At 46.0% G+C, this 21,461-nt stretch overlaps 7 protein-coding genes across 7 annotated transcripts in view; 2 read left to right on the top strand and 5 right to left on the bottom strand.

Moving 5' to 3' along the window:
- F4813DRAFT_81978 (multi protein-bridging factor 1) overlaps nucleotides 1-918 on the top strand; it is a 1,273-nt gene extending 355 nt beyond the window's left edge. The window contains exon 2 of the mRNA XM_049248931.1: nucleotides 183-918. Coding sequence (XP_049099145.1) covers nucleotides 183-491 — 309 coding nt within the window. The 3' untranslated portion in view covers nucleotides 492-918. The remainder of the gene's footprint in view (nucleotides 1-182) is intronic.
- F4813DRAFT_81946 (uncharacterized protein) lies at nucleotides 918-2,889 on the bottom strand. Its single transcript, XM_049248930.1, has one exon. The coding sequence runs from the start codon at nucleotides 2,693-2,695 to the stop codon at nucleotides 1,133-1,135; it is 1,563 nt and encodes a 520-aa protein (XP_049099144.1). The 5' UTR covers nucleotides 2,696-2,889; the 3' UTR covers nucleotides 918-1,132.
- Nucleotides 2,890-3,869: 980 nt separating this feature from the next.
- Nucleotides 3,870-4,103, bottom strand: F4813DRAFT_389761 (uncharacterized protein; the record flags this gene model as incomplete). The annotated part of the gene is made up of 2 exons (XM_049246896.1): nucleotides 3,870-4,030; nucleotides 4,061-4,103. The coding sequence occupies 2 exons, from the start codon at nucleotides 4,101-4,103 to the stop codon at nucleotides 3,870-3,872; spliced, it is 204 nt and encodes a 67-aa protein (XP_049099143.1).
- Nucleotides 4,104-9,212: 5,109 nt separating this feature from the next.
- On the bottom strand, nucleotides 9,213-11,076 carry F4813DRAFT_389760 (putative nucleoside transporter; the record flags this gene model as incomplete). The annotated part of the gene is made up of 6 exons (XM_049246895.1): nucleotides 9,213-9,367; nucleotides 9,424-9,933; nucleotides 9,995-10,075; nucleotides 10,158-10,587; nucleotides 10,636-10,776; nucleotides 10,849-11,076. The coding sequence occupies 6 exons, from the start codon at nucleotides 11,074-11,076 to the stop codon at nucleotides 9,213-9,215; spliced, it is 1,545 nt and encodes a 514-aa protein (XP_049099142.1).
- A 3,244-nt stretch (nucleotides 11,077-14,320) lies between these two features.
- F4813DRAFT_396430 (uncharacterized protein) lies at nucleotides 14,321-14,944 on the bottom strand (the record flags this gene model as incomplete). Its single annotated transcript, XM_049247823.1, has 3 exons — nucleotides 14,321-14,673; nucleotides 14,730-14,860; nucleotides 14,917-14,944. The coding sequence occupies 3 exons, from the start codon at nucleotides 14,942-14,944 to the stop codon at nucleotides 14,434-14,436; spliced, it is 399 nt and encodes a 132-aa protein (XP_049099141.1). The 3' UTR covers nucleotides 14,321-14,433.
- Nucleotides 14,945-16,353: 1,409 nt separating this feature from the next.
- On the top strand, nucleotides 16,354-17,316 carry F4813DRAFT_389758 (uncharacterized protein; the record flags this gene model as incomplete). Its single annotated transcript, XM_049246894.1, has 1 exon — nucleotides 16,354-17,316. One exon carries the CDS (start codon nucleotides 16,354-16,356, stop codon nucleotides 17,314-17,316), a length of 963 nt encoding a protein of 320 aa, XP_049099140.1.
- F4813DRAFT_360498 (uncharacterized protein) lies at nucleotides 17,298-20,029 on the bottom strand. The gene has a single exon (XM_049243425.1). It carries the CDS (start codon nucleotides 19,842-19,844, stop codon nucleotides 17,562-17,564), a length of 2,283 nt encoding a protein of 760 aa, XP_049099139.1. The 5' UTR covers nucleotides 19,845-20,029; the 3' UTR covers nucleotides 17,298-17,561.
- Between the last annotated feature and the right edge of the window lie 1,432 nt (nucleotides 20,030-21,461).

Raw genomic sequence — 21,461 nt, 5'->3', positions numbered from 1 at the left:
CCGGTTGTTGTTGGTCTCCCCGCGCTCACCCCCCCAACCCGGCGGGGGGGGGCATGGCCCCCGTATAATTTTTTTATTACGGTAATTGGTTTTTTTTTTTAACCCCCCCCCCCCCCCCCCCCCCTCCCCCTTCACTCTATGACCTCATCTCCCCCAACCAGCGCTAACGCAACCCGCAACAGGTAGGCAAAGGACCCGAGGGCCAACGCCTGACCAAGGTCGACCGCAGCGACGACATCATCAAGCCGAACACGGTAGGCAAGGAGGTCGGCGACGTTATCAGCCAGACGCGCCAGAAGATAGAGCCCAAGATGACCCAGAAGGACCTAGCCACCAAGTGCAACACGACGCCCTCCGTCATCGCCGACTTCGAGCGCGGCACCGCCATCCCCGACCAGAAGATCCTGTCCTCTATGGAGCGCGTCCTCAACGTCAAGCTCCGCGGCTCCGGCATCGGCGAGCCCAAGTTCAAGCCCAAGGGCGGGAAATGAGCGATCGGCATATAATAGATAGGCCAGAGAACACAGGCCGATGATAATGAATCGAATTGAACTGATGATCGCGAGGGGGACACCCATCTGACGGGATGGTTGTGTCCGGAGTGGCGGCGGCTGTATGATGAGCTAGTTACCTTAGACCAGGCGAGGGGGTTTACGAGATGACGAGATGCATCTCCCCCTTTAGCCGTACAATTGCATAGCATTGCGTGGCTCGGCTTATAGTGCAAAGGTTCGATCGGTCGACCTCGTGCATTGATTTAGTAGACGCAAGAATAGACATGTAAAGTCGCTATCACATATTTCATTGAAACCCCCCAAAAATATTTCATCTTAAGATTTTGATGTATTTATCGGACTCGTGATTGAGTCTCGTGCTATTTATTATGCTTCGGACAACTTAGTATTGCCCATTCGTCAATTTAGACGAGGTATCTCCAAGCAAAAGAAAGAACGCAGGCCAAACTGCGGCCTGGCTATGCAACGCGATGCTATGCAATGCAATGATAAAACATGGTCAAACGACATATCGCTTGCCTATAAAGCCCACCCCCATCCAGGACACAGTATGTATTTATCCCCTTTCCACCGCCTGCCCTTCAGACCTTTCTCTCGTCGTCATGATTTCCCCCACTTCACGCCCGCTCCAGTAATCCTCGAATCCGTCCCTCCACGTCCACCTTGCTAGGCTGTCTATCCGTCTCCAAGACTACGTTTTCCCGTCCTCCAATGACCACAACACGGATCCATTCCGGGGCTACCTCGTTTGCCAGTAGACGTACACATGCGGCACCATCTTCGCGCGAAACACCCATCCGCAACGAATCCTTGAGCTTCTCCAGCGTCACTGCCATTGTGAACGACACACGGCTGCCCTGGCCAGCTGCGCGGCTTAGCATACCCAGCATACCAGCAACTTCAGGTGCACGTTGCAGCGCCGCACGACGTTGCAGCTGCGCAGGTGAGAGGTTGCCGGCAAGGAGCGAGGACTTCTGGAGGGACTTTAGACGGATGCGATCTAGTAGGTTCATCTTAGGGGCTTCCGCGTTCGACATTTGCACGTCGCTAGACTGTTGCAGCTTGGCCTTGGCTTCCTTCTCCTGCTTCTTGATGGCAATGCCGTGTTTTAGCTCCTCGAGTCGCTTCTGGCCTTTGGATAACACGGGTGCGGCCTTGGCTACGGATTCGCAGAGTGCGATGGCAGCCCTGGGGAGCGCAGCACAGAAAGCTGAAACATCGGAACATTTAGCTGCTGTGAAACGAGTCCAGAGAGTAGATATATTCTCGCGGAATATATCGTTTAGTTTGTTCTCCTCTAGCGGACGGCTGGAACCATGTTGTGCCGAGTCAATCTCAATGCAAATCTTGCTTCGACCGTAGTCCGAGAGGGAAAATAATGGTTTGCCATCCCCCATTTCGAAGTTCAGGATTCCGAGACAGGTTTGTATATCCGCTTCAGTGACTTTCCTTCTACCCCATGCACGCGAGACATCGGGACATAAAATACGCAAATCTGCAGGAACATTGGATCCATTGTGCGCGTAGTGTAATGTCAAGGCCTTTAGTAGTGAAGAGTGCAGATCAATAAGATCTAGGACCTCATAGGGAAGCCCAGTTCTTGATATGACAGATTCGCTCTCGTCAATATCAGGTTCGGTAATGGGCGTGTAAACTGAAAACGGAGTGGAACTGCGTGATGGTGATGACTCAAGGCGGAGTCTCTTGAGTAACACACCAGTATAGATGGTTGACTCGTCTGAATCGGAGATGCTAGGGCTCCTTGCGCGTTTTTTCAGTACAGGTTTAGGGAGTATAGGCTCAAGGGGCGTAGGCTCGGGTTGTGTAGGTTTAGGGTAAGCCTTTTTCGAGGGACGACCACGGCCACGTTTCGTAGGTTGCGATATAGTCGTAGGTTGTGTAGGTTTAGTCTTTTGTATCTTGATGGCAGGAGCTGAGGATTCGTCCTCAATACTTGCGACCACTTTTCTCTTTCGGGAAGCGGGCGTGAGCGCCTCGATGTTGACATCTTTCTTTGGCGTAGAAACGGGAACGAGCTCATTCTTAATATCAACGCTATTTACCGACTTTGAAACACGGGCGAAGGTGCTAATGCTCGATGGTGCATTCTGCTTGGGGGTAGCGACCTTGGGCTTTGTAGATGTCTTCCGGCGTTGCTGTCTGACAGCAGGACCGGCCATGGTAAAATATATAATTGTTTACTTTCTTTTCGGAAGGTGTAATTGTAGATAGACGATGGACAATTAGTTCCTTCTACGGCTTCAGAAAGTTAAAAACAGTATAGAACGCGGCAAGGTTGAGTTTACAATTACAATGACGAAAAGTTTGAAGAGAGGAAAGCATTATGCAGTTGTCAATTGCAGGCAAGGATAGATATTATGAGACAGGAGACCCTAACACGCCAAATCGCGACCCACATGCAATCAAAAGACGCGAAAAATCTACTTATGTACCTAGTAAGACGCGTCGCGCAAAACACCTGCGGACCGCGTTAATAGGTGGGGCTGAGTTAGCCTGATTAGGAAAAGTGGTTATGACGCCAAGACTTCCATTGAAGAGAACACACAACACCACACCCCAATCCTCAAAATTTCATAGCCGAGGGAAAATTAAATTCACAGTGCTTTATTTACTTCTTGTTCATTTGCTTGTTTGTGTGGGGGGGGGGTAAATCTTTCTTTTTTCTTTTTTTCTTTTTTTTTTTTTTTGGAAAAATGTTTGTGCATATTGTTCTCCAAGCACACAATTACCACCACTATTGTTAACCTTTCGGGGTCAAAAATTCGGTAGTCCGTATTGATCACGCTCGGGGTTGCCTAACCTAGTCATATTATTCTTTCGTTATATTAGCAACATCTCGAATTAGCTATGGAAACTAGACTTCCGACTACTTGGATTGTTTTCCCTAGCTACAATCTCATTAACTCCTGACTCACAGCCGGAGGCCATTACTTGAAATTGTACCAAAGTGATATCAATTATCGTACCGACTTGGTACTCTCCCTTATTAGGGGAAGGTCAAACCGAACCAAGATTGGAAGTGGTGATATGGTGCCAGCGAACGAAAGTGTTGAATCGACCCCGGACTAAGATGTCGAGGCCGTCTCAACTACGGAGCGAAGCCATGAATCCAGCCATCCCTTTTCCTTCCCCTTCGAAAGCACACGCCATGCCCTGACTTTTGTGTAGACCGATTATCTTGCGTCCCTTATGCCCTTACTATTTCACATCCGTAAACTCCCAAATCGCAAACCAGGAACCCCGCTACCCATACAGACGCATAAAGACAATACATGGCGATGGCGGACATCTTTCACGTATGTGGTGCGGCAACAACCGCGTTCAAGTTGTCAATCAATGACGTAGAGTGCGCTGCCAGTGATCTGGGTGGAAGCTGACTGGACTAGGCGGCGGGGGTGCCGGCACATCCCAGTCTCGTTCTTGGATAGAGCGGATAGGGGTAACTCGCTTACTCTCCGCAGAAGAAAGAGTAGCATTTAGGCTGGCGAACAAGTCTGTGGAAGAGTTGAGACGGATATTCTTACGCGGTGGTGTAACCGGGATGGGTGCGGCGATCTGGCCAGGCATCTTGAGAGATTATTCTAAGGCAGTAGTAAGTATCTCTGCCAAGTTACGAGGGTCGCTATAGCTATATGATGACTCACGTTCTAATGTTTAGACTTGGAAGGGAAGACGACAAGGTTCCAAATCTTCTACTCCAAGAGCAAATAGGGTATGTTTTTGGAGTAGGTAAGTGGCGAGCTCGTTGTATGTTGAGAATTTTTGATAGGGGCGGTGGGAAGTGTGGCAGAGCGGCGTCAAATAGAAAAGTTGTTGGGAGGTAAAGTTTAGCGGAGATAGATGCAAGTTGAAAGTAACCGAGTTGGGAGGTGGGACAAGTTGAATAGATATAGAAGTAGAGAAGGCGCGAAGACAAGAGGTTTATGATTAAAAAGTACCTAACCAAGCAATGGGGAGGCTAATAGGAGGCAACGGAAAGAGCGGTGGATATGCGTGTGTAAGTCACACTCACACACACCAATAATAGGTACTTGTTCCTGATTGCGTCCTGATTGCGTCCTGATTGCGGCGGTCACCCCACGCGAGAAATAGGAGGTAGGAGATAGGAGGAGGTAGGAGTCTTAGCAAAGCTGATGCCGAGGGGGATGAATGGACGGCTGATAACAACAACGTTAACACTGTTGGTGAAATACCGCCCAAGACGTCAGATCCCGAAGCTAAATTGACGGCCGGTGGATGTGAACTCCTCGGTTAGGCAAGTGGACGAGGTCGGCAGGTTGAAGAATGAGGAGCGGAAAGTCTGGGCAGACGGGGAAGATGCGTATGGAGATAGTATAGGATAGATAGTATGGACAGATTGGATGTCGCACTCGGCGTATAATGTAATTCAACGTTGACGTGGAATATATTGGATATATTGGATGTGGGAGAAGGGCTACGTTATGAGGGTTGAAACCATTTAAAAGGGTCGCAAGTAGTTGCAGATAGTTGCAGGTAAGTCGCAGGTATTTATTAAGCCACAGACAACTTTGAACCTGAGACGAGACGAAAGGAGAAGCGCACATTAATGATTTATTTCCCCGGCAATCCTAATGGGCATGACAATCCAATAAATTAAGACCTGGGGAAAAAAGAAGGGAACTCAGAAGGTACATAACGCACATACACTAATACATGTACATATGTACACGTCCACAACCAAGTTGTGGTCATATCCTAACCCCAGATTTAATCATTCCGGGGACCCGTCACCCAAGCACCGTTCGACGTTCGTTGGTACATTGCATTGAGATGTCTTGGGACAAGACGACACTATGCACGAAGGGACTTACCTATTTGAGTAGTGTACGTACCGGGTACGACACAAAAGTATGGGGAATAGAGACAGGGGTATCCAGATCCCCGAGCAAGCATGTAGAAAGTTGTAGAGGTACCTAAACCCACAAAAGCAGCATCATATGTTTTCGGCGCCTCTCATGTAGGTGGGCATTTATTACCGTTACTATTTTGCAGCTGTTGTAGCTGTTGTAGCTGCCATGTACATACCGGAATACATAACGGAATGAGTTGGCACGCCATCGATCCAAGCTAGGAAAGCTAGGCAACCTCGGTAGGAATGATGAGATGGGTAGCATCGTCGTGGCATCGTAGCCTAAGCCTTACGTTTCCTAAGAATTCTTAAAGCCTACGGGTAAGATCGTATATAATTTTGCACTTGTACTCTCTGCCTTACGTGGCAACGAGTCATAGTAAGACTCCTATTCCGGTATTTCTGATTAATGTAAGCCTTTCCTCAGGACTAGGTATCGTAAGAGTAAAATCCATACACGTAGCGCATCGAAGCGAGCCCAGGTCGACGGTTGGCTGACGCTTGGCTACCAAATGCAGCTATGTAATCCATCAGGATCGATTCGGGGCGAGATTTCACGGAGTCTATCTAATAAAAGGTTGAGGACCTTGCGGATGACGGATCTAGGGGGCGTTACGTGCTAACACCTCTTTGGGCGCTACACACCGAAGCTTCGGAATATGGCATCTCCAGGCAACCTAGGATATAATTTTAATAAGCCGTTCAGAGCTGAAACGAAAAGAAGGAATAAGAATAAGTGCCGCCAGTTATCCGTCTGTACACCTGTACATAAGAAGTAACAATTAATTCATCCCCCGATTTCCCAGCTTTTATTCTGTCTCCTTCGAGTACTTCAACAGAGGCCCCGTAATAGGCAAATAACCCGCAGCCGCTTCAAGTCACGTTTCCGGACACACTCGAAGTGTCGTGTGCTTCGGTGTCCTGTTTAGAAGACGTCAAGAATACACGGTGTCGAGACAAGTATCAAACAAATCCAAGTAAGCATGAAATCGGAGGCCGATGTGGAATTTGCCAGGCGAATAAACACTTATAAGAATGAGTAATATTGGATATGTCCTCGTCTCCGTCGGTGTGTTTTGTGCAAGCATGTGGTTAGACAAACAAAATCACAAATTCCAGCTTAGGAGCTTAGGAGCTTAGGGACTTTGAAAAGATTTCCTTCGTAGCCATACATAGTTACAGGTTACCTGTGTAACAACTAGTTATGTGTACGACGTAGATTTGTACGAAATGATACCTGACCTGACTAACCAATCCGACACCCAAATAGACCGAAGTTTGGGGGCTACTGGGAAATTTGCTTCGCGCCTCACATTGATGAAAGGCTCGTAAGGAAAGGCTCGTAAGAATTTATTTGGGGAACGGATGTCTAAAGATTGGAAATGATTGGATCATTCCGTCTTCCCCGGGCTGCTCGGGCTTAATTCAAGTAAATATAGGTGGAGTCCATGTGGGGTAGAAGAATTCAGGCGGTGGAATGGAAGCTTCAAAAGAAGGGGCTGCCATAAGCCAAGCAGCTTGCGACGCTTTTCAATCTTTTAATTTCTTTCCTTCTCCTTCCTTTCTAAATTTTTTGGGGGGGGGGGGGGGAGAGGGGGCCATGTACCTACATAACCTAAGCCATGTGGGAGACAAGGGCCTATCAATGGTAGGGATGGGTCTAGTATAAATGGGCCTCTAAAGTGGATATCCCCCAGCTTTGTCCCGCGCTGATCGAAACCCAAGCACGACTGCGCAACTATGTAGTGTATACAACTGCCATTTTCCACTCCACTCACCCCCTTTCTGCCTCCCGCCGTCCCGTCCGCCCTATTGATGGATTCTCTTCTCAGTCAAGTCTTGTCCCTCTCCGTCCCCCCTTAAGTCCAGTTAACGTTACCTACCTAACCCAGCCTGGGCGTCGATCATTGATCAACATTCTCGCATTCCTCCCCACGGATAACCTACTTTAGGATATTGAAGTAGCCATAGCCATATCAATTTACACTCTCTGCTGTAGCATTGAGCAAGATTAATCAAATTTTGTTACGAGATTAAAAGAAAGAAGCCTCCCAAACCGCCACTAAGACTTGTCGGCACACGGTTGAAGAACTCGGATGGAAGCATAAGGAATCGCATCAACGAACAGTAAGCTCGGCTATTACCTTTTTCTCCAGCCCGAGCCCAACCTAAGCTAGGACCGACGATATTTCTGCGAGAAAAGAAATAAATCATCTCTCACCTAGCAAATAGGGGTCATTGCAGCGCCCAGGCGGGTCACCATTTCTAACCAAATTATCCTGTTTGTTACCGTTCAATATTTCTAATGTTGGACTAGGTATCAAACTAAACCTGAAAACCTAAAGGCTTACTAGTGTAAGTAGGTTAGGTAGTCTCTCAAATCACACAAATCACAGCGGGCCGTTGCCTAGCGCCGGCTTGCATACATACACACCGCCCACTGGTGCGGGATGCTGGCTCAGTCTCATCATTTGCTTTCAAGTTTCGAGCGCATTTTTGTCTTCGCTAAGCACACTAGAAACATACGGTTTTATTATTAGCTCGCGACCCCCGCGTCCATAATCTTTCGAATATACGCCATTGCAGTGCAATACACCATCCGCAGTCTGACAAAGCTTACAAGGCTTCCTTGACTCACAGAAGCTCCCCCCTTTCCACCACCCCCCCCTCTCTCAGATACGAACTCCATCCACGAGAATGACGGGGTAGTGCTTCATCACGCCGGACTTCAATGAGACAGTATCTCATTAGTTTTTCCGTCTAGGACCATCACGTCCATCAAGGGTTACCTATTGGAGATGACGCTTCTCAGTGGTGACAAAAGCTCAGAAGTTGCATATCTTAATTTGAATAGCACGCCACATGAGTGAGTTATCCAGTTACTGGGTAACAGCACACATCTAAGCTACGGCGCAGATTTTTGGGGGGTTATGTGTCCACGTCATTACGAACAAAATGCTACCAATTATTTCCCAGCCCGAAACCTGCATCCGTGCAAGGCTTGTCCCCGAGATGTTTGCTCTCTTCATTGGCTATTCCTGAAACGGAGTTGTGGTGAGTTATCTGAGGCTGCGAAATTGAGCCTCCTATTTGGTGGAAATCACACATTTTAGCCTGTCCTGTGGCGAAATATACAGCTAGAATCAAAATCCCACATCCTCCACCGGTGGTGTATGCTTTACACGATTTCCACCATCATCATAATCCTACTCTTGGTATGCTTAGGTGCTTACTCGACCTTGTATGCTCCAGGCTAACCAAGAAAACGGCCTGCAAAGCCACATTTCAAACCTTGTACATTAGTGCGGCTCGCTTCTAAGTCGGACTATGGGAATTACTTGGCATATGCACGTCATGATCGATGAAGTTACTAAGCAGCATACTTCATAACATCATATTATATTTTGCGAATAAAATAGTCACATATACGTTCAGCCCAGGGATCTTGATCCCTTTTATTACTTCCTCGAGATATGCGGTTCAGCTACAACCTAGACATCGGTTTCGTATACGTAAAAAAAAAAAAAAAAAAAAACAGAACCCTCTTATAGACGTGTATCTCCCTCTCCGAAAAATGTCCGTATTTGGAGAATATTCCACGCCATAAAACAGCATGGTTAGCTGGCTTAGTGTAGGCGAGCTTTCTTGGCAGACGACGGAGGCGTCCCTGACGGAGTATTATCGAGATCATATGCAAGGCCAGCATCAAACCGGACAATTGTGCATATGTGGACATACATACATGATGCTATCCGATGAAAGGAGTAGTTGCCCCTTGTCAAGCTGGTATCTGATCTTCCACATATTCACTTGTTCGCAAATTTCCTTTCCGCGAACCGAGCCGGGATATATACAGCGAGAGTTAAAACGAGACAAAGCTCGTTTCCGATGTCACCGCCAGCGTTACCGATCAGTCTTGCAGCAACGCCGGTGTACCAAGTCGTAGACATACCTATAACAGCTACGAGTAGAGTTAGTAACAGGTTGTCATCGAGTAGAGTAAGCTCATTACGTTACCTCCAATTATCCCGCATACGAAAGCAAGACCCCCGGCGTATCCAACAGGTAGCCCACTACGATTATTCCAGTTATCCAAATTATAGTTTTTGAATGAGCCGCGGCGAAATAAATAGTGCTCGGTAACCAAGCAGACGAAGACAGCGGTAGCATAGTAACCCAATAAACTGAGGAAGTTCTGTATGAATACCAGAAGCCGATCGCTACCAGCCAGACCCAAAGCAATGACTGCAGCAAAACAGATAATTTCCCAAACGAACCTCGGCACCGCAGCCAAATTGTGAGAGGTCTGCTGAATCGAAAGGCCTGCACTATACATTGATCCGCAATTCAAGCCGACGGCCGCGAACATCAGCAGGAAAAGGATCGCTTTTGCTAGTCCGTATGGGTATATCATGGTCTGAATCAAGAACCCGACGCCAACCTCGTATTGATCGTTCCATTCCTGATTATTGTGTAGGGCAGACGCAGCAATGGCCCCAGCTGTAGCACTCAGACAACTAGAAACGACTTATATCGGTTAGCAATTATGAGTATTAATTAGCTCAGGAGATTTAACGATTAAACTTACAAAGACCACAAAATGTTAGCAAGAAGATCGCAGTCTTTGCGATAGTCGCCGGATATTCGACATAGAAGTCTGATACATAGCCTACCATAAGAGGTATTTAGTAATTATTTATGCATATCTCTCATAGATCACACATTAACTGCGTTAGGAAAAATTCACCCACCCGCACAACATGCACTGGAGCCGTACATGACGCTGAAAAAGGTCAATGCCGCTCCGGAGTTCGAAGCTCCACGAGTAGACGGTGGAGCGCTGAGGTCCCCAAATCTACCGATTTCCGCGAGGATAATTAAGAAGATAGCCAGGAATACAAGCCAAGCAAACTTCTCAAATGTATACACCGCTTTCAAGCCAAAGAATGAGAATATCAAGCTCATTATACTGACTATGACGACGCCAAGTTGGGAACCAACCTTGCCATCTGAAAATGCGGAAAGTGCTTGTCCTCCCGTGATTGACCCGGAGGCGCACCACCCGATCTCCTGGATAACATTGAATATCGCGATGACTTTGGATGGGTACCAACCGAGGGAATATCGGCAGATGGAGACTTGACGAAGACCTGTCGGTGGTCCCATTGTTGCACACCAACTCTACTAAGCGTTAGAATTTGTCGAGCTTGTTACGGAGAAGATGCTCACTGTGATCACGCCACCCGCAACAGAGCCAAATATGATGACCAAGATGCTTTGACGGAGGTCTAAACCTAGCTCCCATCCTATGAAGCCGGTCGCGAAGGTGCCAAGGTTCATGCAACCGCCTACCCAGAAGCTCACTATAGCCTAGAATTGGATCAACATTTTGATATGTTCCTCTGCTATTCGCGTCTAAGGCCTAGACTCGGGGGCACTAACCAACTGGCCCGACCATCGAGCATAAAAGGGGTTCCTATCGCCGGGCAGTTTGCGTTCGATGCTATGTGATTCAACCCCTAGCTTGCGATCAAGTGCTTCTTCATAGCTTCGCAGTTTGGCTAGGAAGCCTGTCTTCTGTACGCATATCGGAGTCTCTTGGCTGGAAGTATCAACCTCAATTCCCACAACTTGTGGTACATTCTTCTCTTCGTCCGTGATACGAGCCATATTTTGTGTACTTTAACTGTGCTTCTAGGTTGATATGCAGAGAGAAAGGGAGCGAGATTCTCTGCGTCTTAACCCCCCTCGGATGCGGGCAACGAGAAATACAAATAGGTCGACCTCGACACACTACTCATGCGACCTTCCATCCCATTAACACGCGTCAATACTACATGTCCCAGATAAGCAGCGAGACATTACGGCGAATATTGTGGCACGAGGTGCTATAGATGATGGTATAGCTCGGGTCCCGGCCCTGTCTGGATGGCGAGCTGCAGCTCCGGAAAGACAGGTGCGCACCTCGGAGCAGGGAAAAAGCATGTATCGATATCAAGATCATCTACACCAGCACATATTTTGCTCCCCGGACATGATATGATGTCCCTTCGATCATCGCTGCGACTGCGGTCATCATTGATAAAGCATCCATCCCGCCAGTAACACGCACAGGTAAGCACAGATAGGGGGGGTTACGTTCTACAAGCTTGCCTTTCTTCGCACGAATACTGGATTCGGAGCTAACGTATGTACGTTTTGGAGCTTGATGTACGACCCCGTCTATATATTCGATCCGTCGGCGTTTAGCCGCGCAAGGATTGGAAGCGTTTCTCGTTGAGACGTTGACGGGAGCTCGACCACCCCCAAGGCGCCAATACTTGAGCTGTGCGACGCTGGATCCGACTGCTATTCGACAGGCGCGAAATAGGTTGGTCGTACAAGAGGTGAGATTCTTTTCTAGACCTGGCTTCGCTCAAGGCGGTATCTCGGCTGGCGCCGCGGACGCCGGGTTACACGGCAGTTCTACAGCGCAAAATGTTACGCGAATCAGGGTATGGTGATATTTGCACAACTGTACCTATTGTCCTCTCTATCTTAAACACTGATCTGCGGGGTACTTAGACTTACCTTATATGTGCGTAAGATTTGGTTCCAGAGATAGAGAAAGGTTGGAAACAGAGCAGAAGTATCTTTTTGCTTGGGGCCTGGGCCGATCACATTTTTAATGATGGATATCTCCTTAAATGCGGCAAGACCTTATCAACCTCCCTACTAGAAGAGATGGCAGGGTGACTAGTTGACGGTTGATAATTGGTGGATTGGATATTCAGCATTTTCTCAGCGAAGAATGCCGTAAGACGGCAGTTTGTAAGAATTGGCGTAGGAAGTGCCTGGATGCATGTGTCTGGCGTCTTGGCACTCAACGATGACTTCACCTTTCCAGAGTAAGGTGGTGTTGAAACAGACAACCCCAAGCATTACTTATATTTATAATTAATTTCCTTAGTAAAAGGAAAGAGTTATTCAAAAGGCGAGGATCCACTGAGATGTATTGCACTGAGATGTATTGCCCAAATTAATACTATAGAATTATTCTGTTAAAAATTTACTATTCCGTATCACGATAGCGATTATTAGGGTGACACAAGGACAGGACAGATCATTCAAAGGTGTTTTATTGCGTCTCTAATAAACTACAGGGTGTTTATCCTTTGGCCAATCAAAATTTAGCTACAGACCTCGACTTACTCTTAAAGGAAAGTCCCTTATTGTTTGTACCAATCACAATTTCCGACGACTCTAAGAGGTTAGCACCAGAACTCAAAAATCGAGTATTTTCAAGTATCGTACAAGTGCACTTCACCTATTTTAAACATCGTTTCCGACATAGGTATCTGGGAGCTCGATCGATAACGGTTTCAATTCTTCTCAATTCCGTAAGGACCGTTAGTATGTATGGTAGAAATATTGTTCCTCATGCCCCAAAGCCTCCCTTGCCAAGTATTATTAAGTTTTGCCCTCTTAACAACAGCGGATTACCGCAACTATCGAAATATAGGCCTGTCTGGAGGCTGTATCTGAGCTGCCATATCCGGTTAGCAACTGATATTCTTGCGTATGCCGTGCTAGATTCGGGAGAGTGTTAATATCAGTTACAGGCGAACCGAAAAGGCTTGAACTATACTGGGTAGGTAGGTACCTAAGTAAATTCTCTGGGATAAGTCACGATTGTCTCGGTTGGCCGTGCGTGGCTACGTATCAACGTTGTTTATTAACATTGAGCTTTTTGGTTATCTCAGCAACTTAGATTGGAATTTGTTGAAAGCGGGCTTACGTTATCTCAGTTCTTTAAATTTTCGAGACTTTTCAAGCAACTGCGGTCTGAGGTACGGACGTTGATTATAAGCCAGTTTTTGCCAAAGTCAAAAGACGTGATGTACACTCATCAATAATTTTATGAGTAATAGTGTCAAAACAAAGTTGGAAGTATTCTAAGGTAGGTGGTACCCAGGACTAATCATTTACATGTAGGTAGGTAATCTATCAAAGCGTTTCTCGCGTCATCGAGGCATCTGGTGGAATCGCCTCAGCATGTCGTGTTAACAAAAGTCAAACACAAAAAGCATATTTGAATTTTCCCTAGACGGCAAAATCAGTTACGAGGTAAAGTACAATATTTCTTATAAATAACCAAGCTACACTCCCCCACCTATAAATTATCCCTTGGAATCACGTCAAATATACCGGCTTTTGAGGCTTACCTGGCTTTATCGTCGCACCGGAAACCTTTATAAAGCCAAGCTTAGCTACAAACCGAGCCATACCAGCTACACGAGATTTCCCACCGAGGATCCAGTACCATTTACCCATCCTGTTATCTCAAAGGTATGTATATACCCTCATGACCACCTGTTTGATAAGCTAGTAAAAAGGAAATTTATGCCTGAATCGGGAAGATATTCCACAAAGCGGCCTACTCAAACTAGATTAAGTGGTCCGCGTCAGAATATCTGAAGCGGAGCAAATATTTACAGATGATCCGCCCTGTGACGCACCTGATATTGGCGTGTTAGCATGCATACCAGAATAAAACGGCCTTAATAGCAGTTCAAGCAAAGGAGGCAACCCCCCGGGGTTATCTCACCTATACACCAAGCCCCGGGCAGAAGTAGAAAATAGGTATAAAAAATGAATATGCGGCAGAGTGTCACGAGGTGGAACCAAATAGCATGGAAACAACTTCATTGTTCCGCGTTGAGCTCTAATCTAACTACGAGAATCTACGTCTATACATTAGGTACTGAACACGTTCTTTGTTCTACATGTCTCGTTTAGAATCTTGACATAGAGTCCTAGACCAATCGTCATATATTATAATGACTAAGAGAGTAAGTTCTAGCTAGCTATCTAATGAGTGTATAAGTAGGGTAGCATACCTGGCCCTATAGGGCTAGTTGATAGCCCTGTGTTTGTCCCTAACATGTTGAAGTTCGTTAATGTGGTAGATAGTGACTTCCCATGAACAATTGCAAGTCTTCGAATGATTGGTATTTTCTACAAGCGAAGACCCTCAAGATCTTTACTTTACCAACCAATAATCTTGACGTCGTCCTCCCATGTTTGAAACAGGGCTTTCAATTCATACCGCATCCAAAGCTCACTTCCGTTCTTCCCATAAAACCTGATTTTCCCCGATATGACTGAAAGATCAACCCCGATTTCAAAGCCTTTTTCGAGATCGAAATCAGCTGCGCCGATTGAAATGCCGAGAACGCTGAGTTCAAGGTGGACTGCAAGCGAATTTGTGTCTATCCATCCGTGGGCCTATTGGTAAATAAGTTAGTGAAATAGACAATCAGGGTAATAGGGCAGTTTATTACACTAATAGGACCAATATTGAAGTTGATGTCGATGCGACCATCACGCGGTTGTTTGAACGGAGGTGGCTCGAAAAGCTTAACTTGTTCAACTTTATATCCCTTTTCCGTTTGTGTGATGTGAACGATAGCACCTAGAAAAAAGGCATCTAGTGAGCAAAGTTGAAACAACTCGAAGAAGTGAACATACCAGATTGATATTGCGTAGAGCTAGCCATTGTTGGAACAGAACAGAACTGGTTGCAAACTATAGCGTTGTAGGCTGGCAAGATGAATATAGCTACCTGTTTGATTTTACATCGAAGGAAGTGCTTCTTCGATGCCCATATATATAGAGGTTTGAACAAGTTCTTACGGTACTGAGACTCCACTGATCTTCTATTGCATTTTCGTTCGGGGAGGTCATATGCCAGCAACCCGTCGGATCTTCAATACAGCATCAATATATAGGACAGATGCATATGCAGGCTTGGTTTTGCATATAAGCACTACTCTCATGTGCAGTAGGATATATCTTAGGTACGTAGAGGCAACATATGGACTGGGTATGTCACTAGGCTCACTTTTCATGTACTTAACCCAGCTAAAATAGGTTTGAGTTAGGGAGGAGAGAATCGCGATGTGTCCTGGTTGATATCATCGTTCAGTTCCACTGCATGTTATTATGCAATGATATTTTGCTTATCCTCCATACAATTCAATCACGAGCAACGCCACGAGCAACGCCACGTCTCTATCACCTTCTTCATCCTAATTACGCCTCATAGTACAACATATCGTCTATGGTGACAACATCCTGTTGCATATCAGTAACGATATACTGCGTGCCACTTTATGCCACAACTTCTTTCAGCTGCTATTGTGTGATTATATTTTGCTGATCTCGGATATCGTTGCTTACACTTTAATTACAAGCAACTCCACATCTCTATTACTTTCTTCATCCTAATTCTCGTTCAGCCAGCCAAGGATTTGACATGGCCCATGTAGGTATACGAATGGAGGCACCGAACAAAAAGTAGGTCTTAAACCGGCGGTTAGCATTCCGTGATATTGAATCCGCTGTTATTAGACTTGTAAGCAAAGGTGACCGTCTTGTGTTTGCCCGCAGTTCAGAATTCTCACTGGCACTATTGTCAGCTTTTGCTTTAGAAATACATCCGTGACTGAGGCTTTCCAAGTCTCCTACGTTGTATAAAAGACCAAAGATTCCGCCTCTAGCAATGAGGAAGAAGCAAGGGCCTTAAGGTCGAAGAGGGTTATTAGTTGAACTGAAACATTGCACACCATCTTTCCTCCTAAGCTCTGGAATGTACTGTTATATCTCCTATTTGATCAGTCTTGGCCCTCTTCAATGTGCATCAATTCCCCTAGGTATCTCTATTCTATAATACGTACCCTTAGCCTGGCGAGCCAAACGACCCCAGCCCTCCAAGTCTACAGTTGCCCTGCGTCTGAAGAAGTAAACCTCTGAGCTCCAACTTTTAATCTGCAGCAGTTCCGTTCATTATAATTACCCTACCAAAGCATAAACGAGCAAGTTAAGTTTCGATCGCTGTCCGTTCGAGAGGACCCTTACGGCAAGCCCTATATATTCAAACAGAGATCTATTTCTTACCAATTGTAGATGGCCAGTATCAGCTTTCCTGTTGGCTCAACGGTCGCCTACGCCGTTCCAATCCTCGAGCTCACAGGAGCTGTTCACCAGATCCAGGCTACGTTTGAGAATGGAGACCATGTTTTTACGTCGTCAGATTTCAAGCTAGGTACCGTCCGTGTCGCCGGCAGCCGGGCCTTGATCGGACGCTTGACCTTCCGGTATTCTTATGACTCAAGCAACAAAATTATCACCGTCTGCGGCACCAACTACCCTTCAGCTGATGGTATGACCATGATGACCATGCCCGAGGGCATGGACAATGAGGCATGCTTCGAACACGCTGCAGCTACCGGTTTCCTAGCTGATGAGGTCTATCGAGGTGGAAAGTGGAACTACTACTCTCCCCTGATGCCGGGCGCGCCCGAGAGGATCAAGAATATAGTCCGGGCTGCCAACGATGCGTTGATTTCTGCTTTAGGGGAGGTACCCGATCTCACCGTACGGGTCCGCGAGATCCTACCAGAGCTACCGGTGGAGGATTACCTAGCGCTATGTTTCGTTACTCGCGACGGAAGAGTCCTCGAGAAATACGATCCTACCAAGCTGTACGGACTTGACGACGAGTTACACACACCTCATTCAACATTCATGGGAAAAGAGGAATGGCCAGACAAGATTGATTTTGCCAATGTCATCGGAAGCACATCGGATCCGCGTCCCCCCAGCAAATCGTGGCTCGATCTATGGAGAACTACAATGGAACGCGATGGACCGAATTGCGCGTCATTAGGATTCCCTGAAGATGTCTCGTGCAGTGGGACGTCAGTTGGCGGTCATGTTATATGTGGACGAACCGCGCAGAAAGTAGATACAGGATCAAACGATGTCCGCATAATCCCAATCTGTCGCGGGCATAACGGCAGGAACTCGACGTATATGAGGACGATGAAAGAGAGATGGGTGGTCGTATTGAATAATTACATGCAGTAGTTAATATAATGTACGAAGGGTGGTTTCTAATAACTTCATAAATGACGCTGTACGGCTTGATTTCTAGTAGAATCTAGGCTCTATAGACAGTTTCGGGATGAACATGTCAGTTGTGATTCAAGACAAAAAATGGTCCACTTAATTCAAAAAGGGGCTGCCAAACCCAGCATCACCACCCAAGCAGTGCATTAATATGACCACACCCACACAATTAATCGGCTTTGCTATAGGAAACTGCTGCAGCTTCATATGGCTTTCCGTCTATTATAAGGACCTACATCCCACTTCCGAGGTTCAAGCCTTGGTATCACAACGCTAGAATATGTCTCGCCTGCACGTCTCAACGCACAGCTTAAACAGCCTTCTTGTATGACAGGCTTCATGTCCTTGTAAGCGAGCGAGCTAAAGAATCTCGAAGCTTCATTGATCTGCGGACCGACGACGACGACTAAGCCGTCCTCTGTAGGAACCGAGATTTCACCTGGTTCGAAGGACTCGAAGGGTTGCATGAAAGCATTTGACGCTGCTTTGAGCTCAGCCTCTAGGGACATGGTTTGGCTGCATTGACACTGAGAAACTGTATACCACGAGGCAGATATCGTATCATTCAGTCTCAATAGATTGTAGAAGATCCCATCTATGTATACTGCTGCAACGACAGTGGTTGAGTCGCTCTCGAAGTTGGGGCGATATTCAGTTATGATATCGGAATGCCGAGCTGACTTGAGACTATAATTCCGTTTATCTCGCATATGAGCAGACTCCGCGGTGCCTGCTTTAATCCAGCCTCCTTCATCAGTCGGCATACCCATTATCGGTGTATTGAAAAACGTTAGTGGCCGGAACTTCTCTATGGGCAGGTCAAAGAGTAGTGTTCGCTCAAGGATTGGTGTCAGAAGGATCCCCTGTTGAGCATTCCAGTAACCTATGATTATATCGTTTGGGCTGAATTGGGCCATTGGACGCCCAGATTCAAGACCAGCAAGTCTTATCGCGCACAGTTGAACGGCACATCCCGGCTCCAGTCCTTTGCTACTATCAGGGTTGAGGAGGTTCTCGAGTAGTGTGACACTGCCACTAATATATGAAGAAAGGCTCTGGCCTACAGGTATTCTGAAGAGCGAGTCGCTGGGTATGTGGACAAGGGACTCGATTATCTTATCCAAAGTGCAGGTTATGGCCCCAGTCAGACTCCAAAGCTTCTCATTCTTGCCTTCGGAGTATGACAGCATAGTCGCGAAAGGCGCCTCTGGATAAGGTTGCTTCTTAAGTTCGTCGTCAAGATCTCTCCAGTCGTAGTTTGGAAACACGCCATATAGTACCGTAGCGACAAAGTTCTTAAACTCGAAGGTTGTATTTAATGGCCCACACCGGTTCAAAACGATTTCAAGACCCTCTCGGTAGAGCCTAGGAGAAATCGAAGTGCGATACTCGAAAATTAGCCGAATGTGACCACTTGGTCCAACTTTGACTTGAAGGTCGACATGTTTCTCACAGAATGTGTTAACTGCCTTATAACCGTACATAAAATGTTTTTGGTCATCCTCTGTTCTTGAGAACGAACGGCCGGTGACTTCACCCATGTGTGCGGCCAGGCAGCAAGCAGTTGGGTAGAAAATATGAAACCCCGTTGACATCTTAGAGTACCGATTGTGGTTTTCGACGTATTTCCGATCCTTGTCGGTCGTGGTGGTAGTAGAGCTATAAATTACGGACAGCGCCCCGGTATCCGTTTTTACATGAACCATCTCCAGATCATCATTCTCAACAAGAATGTCGATCTGCCAGCCGTATTCAGAAAGCAGAAGAGCCAACGCTAATAACTTGACAGATCTTGTATATATCTTCTCTCCATCAGCTTGAGCAGACCACAGTTCGACGATGAACTCCACGAAGTCACTCTCCTCGGCTGACGTCCTGGGTGGTAGGAATAGAGTATGGTCTCTGATATGAGGCGCGTTCTCTCGGATCAGGCGACGAATTTTGACTTTTACATTTTCAAGCTTGTTGCACATTCCGTCACGACTGAGTACCGAATTTGCGTATTTATCAATCTTGCCCTGGAACACTCTCATGACACCCTCCATAGACTTGTCCATCTGGCCGTGGGTATAGAGCATGATAGCAGATGCGAGGATCTGGCTAAGCCATCGCTTGCCTAGATGGACTGAAAGGCACACGATGATTGTGCTTAGTTGGGTAGGGCGTTCCCCATCTTGCTTGGTGATATCTCCCATTACTATCTCTTTAATATCCCCCCATTGTGTCCTAATCCACCCCTTTTCTTGTTCGTAGATGTTATCGCCATAATAACGCTTCGCTAGGATATCGGCATTATTAGTCGCTTGGATAAGTTCTTGTAGTGGGTTGTATGAGTATCGGGTATCGAGAGGACTGCCAAATTGCTGAGCGGCTGCTACGGTCGTTGTTTGCGTGCTAATGTGATAATGGACACTCTTGCTCACGGCTATATCCAGCCCAATATTATTCTGCGTGGCGCCAGTTGTAGCAGTATTATTAGACGCCATGTAATCGAATGTCCCTTATCATAATATCGAGGGTTAGTCATTCAAATTAGGTACTTAAATGTTTTGATAAAGCAACAGTCCTTGTGAATAACAGTTGCTACATGCCTTGTTGAGGCAAGTATAACAAGTATAACAAGTATACAAAACGGACTGGGACTTCACCAGGAGACAAAAAACATCAGCCCTAATTCTAAGCTGAAATAACATACCATTGGCCGCAGTAGGAATAATTAGCGAGCTTACATATAACAAATCCAATGCAACCAACCCTACCATTGGGGTTTCACCGTCCCGTTGATACGGCCGTACCGTCGCGTCGCGTCGTGTAAGGTTATAGATTATGTATAAAATTGTTATTCTTTACATAATCGCCTCGAGACACTCCGAGATATGAGATAACGAATGCTACTTTACTGGCAATACGCCCGTCATAAGACGTCATGTTTTATAGATATAACTCAGGCCCGTATCCATCCCATCAAGTGGTGTAGTAAGCAGGTACTCATATAGTTGGATGCTTTAATAGCCTTTTTCGGTTTGCTGTCTATTCACATCCCTTTCCTCACCATCCTTCTCCACATCCCCTTCTTCACCATCCTTCTCCACTGTGCTCTCATAACCCCATGACCATTGGTGTAATATCGGTGATTCTCAGGAGAATATCCTCACAAGGTAAATTGGACCGGATAATCCCGTCTCAACCGAAAAGAATATTTGACAGGTATCTGACACCCAAGATAGTAGGCGATATGGACACTGCTCGTAGGATAAACATCGCTGAGAGTGATAGCGTCAGAGATGTCATCCAACGCCTTGAGAATGTGTACGGTCTTGGCAGCACCGCTGACTTTGATGGAATATCAAATAGCAACCGTGCAGCATCACTCGTCGAACACTGCACAGCACCGCCAGCTTTTCTACTTCCAGCCATAAAGAAACACGAAGCCCTTCTCGCAGATACTGGAGGGGCTGGAGGGGTTGAGAATAACGATGCATCAGGCAGCGCTATACAAGTCAACATGGGAGCAGGACTAAAACACTTAGTCAGAAACAATAAGGCAAATGGGGCCGGCACTTTTCAGAGTAACAAATCGCTATGCGTTATCCTCTAAGCTTCACTTAAAAATTGGCCTGCTGAGACAGCAAGGTTTTGGGTAATGGCAAACAAAGATGACTCATGATACATAAATACCTACCTATGTACCTCTTTCAAAAATATACCATCTTATTGTTAACATGCAAAGCTGGCTTCCACGAATAATATAATTGGACTATACGAGATGTGGCGGTGTTGATATATATTAATCAGCCCTGAATGTACAGTGGCACATTAGTGCACAACCAACAAAACAAAAAAAAACGGATGAAAATTTGTCCGATTGGCTGGCGTAAGCGCTATAATTATAGCATACGTACCCATTAAAGGCCTTATAACTATAGAAAATTACAATAAATAATACGTTATAATTATAAAGTTTATAAATATAAGGTTTTAATTAATTAATATTTTACCAGTTATAAATAATTATTATAAAAACTTTAATTTAATTTTTAAAAATATTATTAAATTTATTATAATTATAATAAACTTAACGTATGTAATTATTATAATTATAA

This window comes from Daldinia decipiens, assembly GCF_022478715.1.
Source record: "Daldinia decipiens strain CBS 113046 unplaced genomic scaffold F4813scaffold_18, whole genome shotgun sequence".
Taxonomy (NCBI): domain Eukaryota; kingdom Fungi; phylum Ascomycota; class Sordariomycetes; order Xylariales; family Hypoxylaceae; genus Daldinia; species Daldinia decipiens.
Note: the sequence above shows the minus strand (reverse complement) of the source record. Positions and strands in the feature narration are given on the sequence as shown.